The 12,194-nt window shown below is 34.0% G+C and overlaps 1 protein-coding gene across 9 annotated transcripts in view; it reads right to left on the minus strand.

The window, feature by feature from the left end:
* alpha-Catr (alpha-catenin related) overlaps nt 1-12,194 on the minus strand; it is a 66,380-nt gene that overhangs the window by 43,027 nt on the left and 11,159 nt on the right. Inside the window, exons 1-2 of one of the 9 annotated variants that reach the window (XM_015977869.2) lie at nt 3,721-4,212; nt 3,356-3,471 (exon numbers count right to left, since the gene is read on the minus strand). The exons of 6 other annotated variants lie outside the window; for them this stretch is intronic. In XM_015977869.2, coding sequence (XP_015833355.1) covers nt 3,356-3,403 — 48 coding nt within the window. In that variant the 5' untranslated portion in view covers nt 3,404-3,471; nt 3,721-4,212. Of the gene's footprint in view, nt 1-3,355; nt 4,213-12,194 lie in introns of those variants that run through there. 2 more of the 9 variants (XM_015977868.2, XM_015977867.2) reach the window with 2 other exon arrangements.

Genomic DNA, 12,194 nt, shown 5'->3' on the forward strand with positions numbered 1-12,194 from the left:
AGTCTTACAAAACGAGTGTTATTAGACTATTTTTTCTACTTTCTATTTTTGGTGCTTGTGTTTAGTTTAACTTATCAAAATCTGTTTGTTAATTATTCGGGCTTGACGCTGTTGACAGATCACACACTAAATTACAGTGATGACTGTTGACACCTAGCCCAGCACTGCCAATACAACTTCTATTTTTTACTAAAAATTTTTTAAAAAAATTACTAAAAAGAGTTGCACAAAAGTTCTCTTTGAACAATTTGTGAAAGCAAGTAGAAAAAGTTATTAACGCCAGTCACCGGACGATTATTGTTTATTGAAAATTCACCATTAACACGTTAAAGGAAAGTAATTTTAAATTTTAACCTCCGCTGGAGTAAAAAATGGGAAAAAGTCTTTCAACATGCATGCTTTATTGTATCCATCTGTCAGCACGTCTAGTCCGCATCTGACAACTCCCCAAAAAACTAAAACTAAACTTCCATTTTGATGAATTGAAATCGGACGTGGCCACAATAAATTACACGTCGTTTCGCGTTTTCGCAAATTACTAAACTATTCATGGTGCTTATGACCGAAATTCGATTCAATTAATCTTTTTTTACAACCGGGCTCAAAATTAGACAAACCCATCGATCCGCCCGCCGCCAATAAGATTCATTTCCCCGACTGACTCATTTGCAGCCGAAATTAAATTCAAATTTCACTTTCTTGGGCATCTGGCCAAGCCTCGAGGGCACAATATTCTGCATTATGTAGCATTCCCCGTTTGTGTTCCCGAATCTCATTACTTATTCATTCTTTTCTTTCAAATAAATGTTTCAAATGAACGAGAATTTCGAACTTTTCGCTGTTTGTTCACGAAACACCGCAGCTTCCTCAATCCTGTTAATCTAAGCAGAACGGGAAAAACGCTGCATGAAAGCTCTCAATTACAGGCGAAACACTACGTTCCTTAAAAGTTGGAACGGGGCTTTCACGTCTGTTTTACGTAAAGGAACTGCGATTTGCCTTATTCGAGTGATAAATGTGCGGAAAAACGCCTCAAATCAACACAATTAAACTCATTCAGGTAAAAACGCTTGGTGTTGGCTCAAAGCAGTCGGATAATTAATTATACGCCGTTCAGGCATCACTCGGATAAATAAAAGTATTATTGCAAGAGATGCGATCCCAAGAATTTTAATTAAAAGTCAAGAAATGCCATCAGCTCAATCAGTGGATTTTGCATTATCCATGCTAATTTATACCGCTTGAAAACGCAAACTTTTTCGTAATTTATACAAAGTAATCAAAGGATTTTAAACTAAAAATTAAACTAGTCAAACACAACTTATTTCAATTATAAAGTGTAGTACATTTAATTAAACTAGCCCGGCGCATCCACCAAAACAAGTGCGAGCGGAATTATGTAAATAAAGCAGTTTTAATAAACGAAGGGTGCAGAGTTAGTTCAGGCAATTTGTTTGTCCAATTTAGCTGTCTCGTTGCCTAACATGTAGTTTCTCCAAGAATAAAACAAAATACAGGGTGGTCCAGCAGAGCTTCCGTCTTCAATAGCTCAGTTATTATTAATGTTGGTGTTTTGATATTTTGTAAATAGTATTGTTACTCTAAGATACATTTCAGGAAAATATTTTTGACTATACAGAGTGTCCCTAAAAAAGTATGACGTCATAGTCATAATTTTTTTTAGAGCAAGCTATTATTTTTTTTGTGCTCGTTATGATACCTTTTCAACTTCTTACACGTCCCTAAAGTTATTTTTTCAAATCGGTTCAAGAATTACTGTTAAAAAAAATAAAAACCAAAAAAATCAGTTTTACATCTTTTGAAAATTCATAAAAAATAAAAACAGTGCTTGTTTGACAACGCCGTTCCTTTTTATGGTAATCGATGCAAAATTAAAAAACAAACATTTTTTGTTATCTCAACCCTATTGCAAATCTTAACACATTCGGAGTTATATGATAATAATTTAATAGTTAAAAGTGGAACATGGTTAAGGTTTTGGGCAAATAACTCCTAACGTGTTAGGATTTGCAATAAGGTTGTAATAACAAAAAATGTTTCATTTTTGATTCCCATCAAATGATATAAATATAAAGAGGGTTGGAGCCCTTTTCGACTTTTATTCATCAAATTTGTCAACAAAATTGCTAACAAAACAAGTTATTGACAAATAACTCCGAATGTGTTAGGATTTACGTTAGGGTTGTAATAAAAAAAATGTTCATTTTCTAATTCGCCATTGAATGGTAAACAGGTTGCCATTTAAAATAAGCAAAATAAAAGGCTTTTAAAAATAAAAAAATTGGAAATAAATTGTAAACACCCTGTAGTAGTAATTAAAATCAATCTAAGTCACTTAATATGTCTGCTAGACGTTGTGTTAACACTTACGTAATAATAATGTCTTTAAAAAAGCACTATTTCTATTTTTTATAAATTTTTTAAACTAAAGGTGTAAAACCGATTTTCTTATATTTTTTAACAGTAATTACTAAACCGATTTGAAAACAACTTTATAGACATGTGAAAAGGTAAAAAAGTTTCATAATGAGCACATTATTATGACGTCATGCCATTTTTGAGACACTCTAAATAATCAAAAATAAATTCCTGAAATATGTCCTAGAGTATAAGTAACATCTACAAATAACAAAACTGCAACTTTAATAATAACTGAGCTGCGGGAGCTGTGCTGGACCTCGCTGTATACAGCTCGGTAATAGGAGTTTTCAGTTAACCCAAAATATTAATTTACGTGTAATTAAAACATCAATCCTTCAAAATATTATTTAAATTAGAATTTTCCTGTCTAGTGCAAGCCCTGCTTTATAATCGCAAATTAATAACCGTTTTAGTTGCAAACACAACACAAACAAAATAGTTTTATGAAAATGAGGTAAACAATGAAAGCTCTCAGTTGATTGTGTTTGTTCAATTACTTCCAGTCAGTGGGCAAAATATTGCAATCTAGCAAACAGAAAATAATTTTTCTTGGAAACGTGTTTAAAGCGAGTTTTCGACATAAACGGATAGCAAAAGCTTAGTTAAAGCAGATAATCTCTATGAATGAAACCAAGTTAGTATGAAAATTGCATATATGGATGTATAATGCAGTGGTAATTTTATCGCTGTTTGCTCACATGCAAGACTAGACTAAGCAAGCTAGTTACAAATCCCTTTTATTTATTATGGAGCGTCTAAATTAAAATTAGTTTTGTTCGATTAAATGACGACTCGTGTTATGGTAATTGTTGTAATTGACATAAATATGGCTGTGATGATAGTTTACGGAGTGTATTATCGTCTATTATTAATACGAACATCTACATCTACGATTATGTTTCAGCATAATTACCTTTCCATTCATTGTCCGGTTAGACAAGCAGGAACGCGATAAACTCATTGTCACTTTGGGAAAATATCACTATGGTTCGAATCACAATTGCTTCCTCGACAGCGGTAGACTGATCACTTATTAATAAACAACAAGAGCAATTAACAACACGGTACTAGAAGACACTCAGAATAGCAAAAACATTCAAACTAACTGTGGCTAATTATTATCATTCATTTGTATTAAGTAGAAATATTGGTAGAAGTAATTCGTAAGAGTCGAAACTATGCTAAGAGAGAAGCACTATCCTTGATATGTCTACAGTTACCAACTAGGGGATAGAAAACTACAACTATAACTTAAAAAATATCACAAATTTTAGGTACGTATTTGTTAGAATTCAAATTCGAACGACTGTCCATCTATTCGGTACGTGGCTGAGCGTGGACTTAATCTCGCAAATTCGTGATGTGTTCCAGAATCGTCCAAAAGAAAACATTTGTGTGGAATCTCCACGAAACTTCGCCACGTTTTACTATTCCATTTCTCGTCTTCCACCTCCGCTGCACATGCAATTACAAGTTCCCCAATCAACAGATGGTTTTTCGAGGATTCGTCTGACCGAATTTTAAACGCAAATTAATTAAAATATTCACATCGGCTTGGCAAATTCGCACTTGGGTTAGCGGTTATCTTAGTCACTGAATTTTGGGTTGGGGCGCGTCAGCAGCCCCGCGGTGTGGTTGCGAAAGGGCCGTCTCTTATCAGAAAGTTGCCTTTTGATTATTTGGTGTCTGTTTGAATACTGAATGATTGTTGTTGGAAGAACGTGGGAGTAGTGACCGCTGTGCACGGCGGCTCCGGGAAGACTAACTGCAGTGGCACTCGAGTCCGGGACTCCGGAGTCCTATTGATCACGCGAGTTCGCGCCAAGAACTCGCGCAAACTCGTCATCCCGTTGTTATCCCGTGCTGGAGCAGGACCGGTACTTACCTAGCACAAGGCTCCTCTAATTACCACTTGTGGGCGTTCAGCCTCCTCGATAACGAGCAACAATATATAAGTGATACATGTGACGCACCGACTCCATGAATGATTCAACGTGGGTGTTTAATTAAATGCCCAGTCCGGAACAGTTGACGGCCTTTCAAGCCTCGACAAAACAAAATTTACACTTCCTAGACTCGGTGCGAATTAACAATTGCACTTGTCATTATTTTAAAACGACACGAAAATTGCTGCATGCAACAGATGACTCAATTTCTGCTTTCTTTATTTGCCTCGATAACTCATCAGCTGTCTCATAAACTCCCGTTTACTTATCCTGTAGCGACCCGTTAAAGTAAATATGATTTTTTACTGCCTTGCTGTAGCCGGATTTAGCACCTCACATAAATTACAGTCCTTTTCATATTGTGACTTCGTCTACGGCTATCAAAATCGGATTGAATGCGACAAAAAATTGATAACAGAAAAGTCGCAGACGAAGCATTTTTCTAGCATATTTATGACCGCGACGAAAAGAAAAACTAATTTATAAAGACTCGCCAGAAATCCCGGCTCCAAGATCACAGTCTCGATTTTGGGACCAGTTCAAAAAACCAATTCCATTTGGGTTAAGTCCATTCGCTTCAGATAACAGAATTGTTTAATAGTATAATACAAGACTGATTTATTGAGTGTGAATAAAATATAGATGTGGAGCACCGATGATTCGAATCTTCGCGTCTCGAGACGCTGTTATCAGTTTTTGCAACAAAATAGGTCAACTAGAAAATAAGGAAACACCAAAAGTACTCAAGAAAAATATATACTGTGAATTATAGTCCTAGTTGAAAGCTACCAATTTCCCAAGTTTTTCTAGTAACATTACTCAAATGATTTATCATGCGAAGACGTTTTTCAACGTCAGAAATTAAACTGTGTAGACATGTAGACATGTAGAGGGTGAGTAAAAGTATGGTTTTACTGAACCTCAGAAACTAATAATGACACAAAAACCAGTGTGTGCTGTCACTATGTTATTGGATATGATTTTTTTCTTTTTTATAATTTTTCAAATCAGTTCATTAATATTAAGTCAATGAATTGTTTCACATAATTTTACGAGGCTTGCGCCTGTAAAATGACACCTAAGATACATATTCCTATACAAACTCGATTACAAATTTTGAAAAATTAGATAGTCTTCTCTAGTTGGTTCATCCCTTCAAGAAATTACATTTTTTGGGTACTTAATACTGTAATAGTTAAGATAGATTTCAAATTCACAATTAATTTGAGTTATGTAAAGTAAGTGGCAACTAAATTAATTACCGTAAATTAGAGTTTGATTACAATTAAATGTGGGCTCTAGGATGAATAAACTTTTATTGTTTCTTTTTTACATTTGTTCACTCACTTTTTTTACACGCAAGACAACATTCAAACATCATTTGTTTTAGAATGTTATTAGAAAAAAATAAAAAAATTAGCGACACACTACTAATTTATTAATTTTAAACAGCAATCCAGAAATAATGCAACCTGACACCGAAATTTTCAGGTTAATTTCGGTTAATTTTGGTAAATTTTGTAAAGTTTCTTTTAAAATACAGTAAAACCTTTCAATAAGAAACTCCGACGGGGAACCTTGTCTGTTGTGGAGAGGTGGAATGAAAATATACATTTTGTAAAAATGTCCGTTGTGAAGAGGTGTCCGTTATTCGGAGGTGTTCGTTAAAGGAGGTTTCACTATATAGGATTCGGTTTTTATTTAATGTATTTTGAGACAAAAAAGTTTTTTTTAATGTGTATTTAAACTAGCGGAGGATAATCATCTAAACTGAAGTAATTCATTGAGTTCAAAAATTTATATACATTGCCTTGTAGACGATAACATAAAATACTGTTGAAAGCTGACGTATTTCAACTGTTGAAATAATAATAATAATAATAAAAAATTATTTTTGAAGACTGTTTTTCTACTTTCTAGTAGTTTAAAAAATAGAAATCAGTAATTAAATTAATTAGTAATATTACTTTTCTATCTTTGTAAATTTTGCTGTCCCGTCCGTTGCTCTTATTTCTTACGTCTTGAAACAACACCACTTATTTTTAATTTTCTCTATCTAATTTTGATATTGTTAAAGTCTTTAATAATTAAAACCTGTCTGAATAATTTTTTAAGAGTTATTTTCACATACAAGATTCTTTTGTCCCATCCGTGATGCGTTGTTCTTCAGTTTCCTGGTTTCAAAAGTTTCAACAATATCGACCTTTTACTTCAAAAATAATTGTTAAAATTAATGTCTTTTAAATTTTCAGAATTTTATAACGATTATTCAACGATAAAAATGTGAAGTCTTTATTGTGTCCCGTCCGTCATCCATTTGTATTGCTTTTTCCTGCTCGTATTTCAAATTACAATCTGACTGGTGCTATAAAAAAACATTTGTACTGATACTGTTCACAAAACTTAAAATAAATCAAAAAATTTTTGCAAAGTGAAATGGCTGTATTGTGAGTATAAAAAAATAAAAAATACAGGTGCATAACGAGAATGCAGTATTAATAGATAACGCTGGTTTCTGTGTTTAGCAGACTCACCCTGTATAAAAGGTGATTTCATTATTCCAGTTAATATTCCAAACCAAAAAACTTTGCCAACTATTCATTCTTTGAGTAAATGGGATAAACATCCATCCTTTAGAAATCATGATTAAATATTCAAGGCGAATTTCCAATGATAATTTAAGTTCGTAAACTTTGTCGGTGAAATAATTAAAGAGAACCTGAGGCAAAGCTCAGAAGTTTTGGTGACCGTATTATCCACCAAAGCGCGGAGAATATTTCCAGAAAAATACAAGAGCTCGGCTTTGAATCCCAAATTAAATTCATTTAAACACAAATACCTAGAATTGTCGAACTAATCCTGGCATTTGCTGCAAATCTCGCAAATTAGTATTAACTGCTATATTAAATCAATAGTGCAGTGCACACTCGAGTGCATTTCATTGGCTTGATTTATCAAACATTATACCCGACCTAAAAATCCCACAACACAGCAAACATCTCCGATCGTTCTTGCCGAAAATTGATAGAGCGAGTCAAAACGTCTCCTGTCTGTACCAGAAACTCGCATTTATCATAACAGTGAAGAAATATTTGGTAAAATTGAAATGCATTCTAGGTAAAGCTCGCTGGAAGCTTGCCAGAACCAGGACACCCTTGAGGAATAGAAAATAACGTTTCCTCGTTAACCGACAAAAACAAAACTGGCCAAACCTAATATTTGCCAGAATTAGAAACACGTTTTGATTTATCACAAGAGCTAGATTAGGAAGACTGATCGTGTGGTTATTTATTGCCCCCAGACTAATGAGGGGAACAACTGTGACCGCGGAAAATCACAACAGGGTGGACAGACATTTATCACAAGGGTGCTACAACAAGTAAAAATAAAAGACCTGAGAGTGTCACTGTATAATTTAATACTGCAGCTGCAATCAAACCGGGTAATAAAATTTTATTCCGAGAATTATTAAATTTTTACATTTTGCGATTTGGGGTTTGAATGACGGCAACAGAATGGAAAACTCCGATATTGAAGTATTTCTAAAATTAGACACTGCAAAGCCGATATTCAGTGCAGGTAATTCCAGCGAAATGTTTCGGGCTTAGCTTTTAAGTGATGAAGAAGAGTCCCCGGAAAATGCACATTTTTCGAAATTTCAAACGCGAAATTAAAAAGGGTTTTTTGAGGGATTTGTTGTTGTTTGATGACTAACCTATCCAATAAAATATTTGCTTATTAATGGCAGAAGCATCGGCCACTCCCGAGCAATTTAATTAGAAGCGACGTCGGTCTGAAGACAAAAACCCCAATTTTATCGGCAATTTATGTGAGGTCGAGTAGAATATAACAGTTGGAAAACTATGAGCTGACATAGCTTTCTCCCATCATCATCGGCGATAATTCTCCCTGTCGAGAGGCATAAATTCAGGGAGGGAAACCATTTCGTGATTGAAATTTCAATAACGCACAGCCGACATATTACAAATTAAGGAAGACCCGAACCAAGTTAAACTTCTAATTACATGCGAGCGCCGGCTCCAGCACGCGAATTCGGGGAACAGCCTTGGCAAAAAGCCGATTTCGAACGGAAACGAATCGAGAACACGAAAAACCACTCAATTAGGCGCCTCGCCCGCAACGTCATATATCCGTATGAAGACGATAAAAAATTACACGATTCCCGGCGGATAACAATGTGTCTAAATAATTTAAGGGTTTGTTTCATGTCTGGCCGAGTAGTAAAGCGCGGATGTTGGCGACGTAAAAATTTACGGCCCGGGCCGCGCTTCTAATTGAAAGTTGAAGGCTGTCACGTAATCTAATTACCACGCAAAATAGCGGCGACAATTAGGTGCTTACTTATACATCCCCGAAAACGCTGACGGAATAATATTCGGGAATTTCGGCGCTATTCCCAAGACGCTCATGAAGTCTGCTTCTCAACTTTGCCAAAGATATCCCAACGCTTCTTCGAATTCTGATGAGCGATTATCGCTTTCGGTTTCACACAGAATACAGAAAAATTATTCGCAGAGCGTTTCCACAAGCAGGAAACACAACGAGAATAAATTAATTGCGCGGGTGAAGTAGTTTTCGGAAACATCCTGCGGTAACAATTCTAAGAAGTTTTATCGTAATGTGGCACGCAAGTGTCAAGATGATGATAAGGGGATCGTAAATTTCTCGCCGACTCAATTTTTCTCACCAAACACCAAAAGTCCTTTTATATTTTATAAATAATAATAAAAAATATATGAAAGAAATAAATCAGAAACCAACAATATTCGCTTTACAAAATGCATATTTTCCATAGTTCAAACTTCAACTACGTTAATTTCTGCAATTCGCAAAAAAGCATCTTAATAATAATAACAATAATAATAATAGTTTAAAAACTCGTACAAAATTAATTAAAAGGTACAAACAGAATGAGAAAATACCAATAAACAGAAATAAATAAATGGTAATACAGTTCCATTGTGGCACAAAAGTAAGGTAAAAGTAATTTCTACTGTATCTCAAACATAGATACTCAAAAATAAAATCACACAGGAATAAGCGTTTAATTTAATGTAGAAAAATATTCAAAAATTTTCATTTTCAATTATTAGTTTGCGTTCTTCCATCTATGTTCACTTTTAAACCATTATGCACCTCATTTCTAGTTAAAAAATATTTCAGGTAACAGTAATGTCCTGTACAAAATTGTGTGCTATTAAAACTAACACTCTATTTCGAATTAATAAGTAATGCTGTTTCAGATTTAAAATAATATTATTTGACAATGTAGTCAAATCTTTGACAATGTTTTAGGGCCTAAATTAAAAACTTGTTAACTTATAATATAGCTAGAGCTTTAAAATTTCATATATGATCCAAATCAACCATTTTGAGTTCAATCATGTCCACCAAATATTTACAAAATGGCTGAGCTTCCGGATCTACGAGAAATTAGCGTAAACTTTACATTTTTAAATTCGCTGATAAAAAATGTACTATAGTTGTTAGTACTATGTGATCATTTGAATTTAAAATTAGAGTAGTAGTTATCAGTTTTTTAACATGGATGGAAACGCCAATTTTAATAACTAATAAAGCTGAAGAGTCAAATAATAATGTTTTGAACGGTAATATTCAATTAGAATAGATTTCATCCCTAAGTTAGTACTAGTTTTTCAATCACAAAGACGCAAAACAAAACAAAAATAATTATAAAAGTTTTTCACATATTTTTTTCAATAGCATTCAAAAAACATCGATTAACTCTGAAAAAAATAAACTCTGAAAAAATACTATAATACCATAAGTATTATTAACTAAAAAAAAGTCTAATTTCTCCACCATTTTCAATCAAGAATCAGCTAAAAACTAAATAAAATGTTGAAGTTTGACAATTGTTAACCATTTTACAACTTGATTAAAAGTGAAAATTATTAAGTAAAATCTGCTTTTTATGAATATTTCAAAAACTGTAAGCGATAGTAATAGGACATGTTATTTAGTTTTTTCGATTGCCTTAAAAAAACTAAAGTAACTCCATTTGAAAGTTATAGCCGTTTTTAATAACAATTTAAAAAAAATCGTACTAGCCGTGAACTAAGACAATTGACAATTTTGAAAATTCTAGAGAGCTCTTCAGACCTTCGGTTATCGAATGCAAAAAAATATTCACTCGTCTCAAAGGATTCAAGGACTATGATATTTTAAATAAACCTCTCCAAATAAAGATTTTAACACAAAAATTGACATACAGTGAAACCTTCCTTAACGGACACCTCCGAATAACGAACACCTCTTCACAACGAACATTTTTATAGAAACGTAACAAAATCTTTATTAAAATTTCCACCTCCCATTAGCGGACACCTCCCCACAACGGACAATTAAAGGTCCCCATCGGTGTGCGTTGTTGAGAGGTTATATTGTATATGTCAAAAACTATAGCAGATAAGTACCAATAACTTGAGTAAACTTTCATCAGTGTAATAAAAATGTGTCGCTACTATTTACAATTTCAAAGTTTGTGCCGATTTCTTGTTGTTCCGGACACTTAGCCACTTTGAAAATAACTTAGTTGAACTGGAATGATCGATTAGGACCGCATTATACAAAATTTTAATGCTCTAGCTATTTTAGAAGATAAAAAGTTTCTAATGTAGGCCCTAAAAGAATCACCATGTATTAATTATTGTTTCAAGTGTCACAAAAATAAAATTTAATAGAAAAACATAGCTTCAATTCCCTACCCAATTTTTTTTTTAATCAGAACACTCAAAATGATATAACAAAAAAAAAGATTCACCAAATGCAGTAATCAAGAGCTAAAATTTAAAAAGAGAAAAAACTGGAACATGAAACCGCACCATAAAGAAACTTTTTTAAATTTTATTCCAGCAACGCGTACTCGTATTTTTGAACCGGAAATATTTCCCCGTGTAAATAAAATTTAGCTGAGCTGTTTTCTAAACATAGTGGGAATAAAAGTATCTCGCCCCAGTTCCAGCCTCCCATTTACATTCAAGCAAAAATATCCAGCCATCAAATAAACAAAATATTTGTGTATCCGATAAGAAATTCTATCGTAACATTTCCGCTGGCATTTTAAAATGCTATTTACAGTGAACGAAAGTCGTCCCAATTTCCAACAATAGCCAACTTTTCGCCCTCGCAACTCCTGGCGTTATCCTTTATTTCGAAATGTAAACTGACATAACTCGCTGCTAGTTCCATTGATTTTATAAAAGCCGGCACGAAACCGAATGCATCAACAAATTCGCAAATTTAATCCGACTATTGAATCTCCGACTCTATTTCGCCTAAACCGGAACTGTTTAATTCGTACAAACGCCAGTGTCTCATCTGAAATTTATCGCAGCTTCCGCCACCCGCAATAAATAACCAAAAACGCCCGCTTTATGACATGACGTGAGTACTTACGAGCTTGTCATTTGCCGCTGAAACCAACAATAGAAGACCCGGCACATGAGTGACGAAGATAACGCGAATTATTTCCATTTCATTAGGGCCAAAGAGATTTATAACCCCATTTGGGCACATATTGTACAAGTAGGAAAGTCACAAATGCGCCAAATGTTTTTAATAAGGCCGCAATTACGGAGAACCGATTGACTGTGAAACACTTTGATATTATAATAGGTCCGTCTGGGAAGCGGCGATTAAGGCTGAAAGAAATAGCAAACGGAGCTGAAAGCTCGAGCTTTTTGCCCCGGTGAGATTTTATTATAGTCTGTCTTTTGCAAGAAAATGATTTTAATAGAATTCCAGCGAGTGCAAAGTGGAATA

Source organism: Tribolium castaneum, chromosome 1, assembly GCF_031307605.1.
Source record: "Tribolium castaneum strain GA2 chromosome 1, icTriCast1.1, whole genome shotgun sequence".
Lineage (NCBI taxonomy): Eukaryota > Metazoa > Arthropoda > Insecta > Coleoptera > Tenebrionidae > Tribolium > Tribolium castaneum.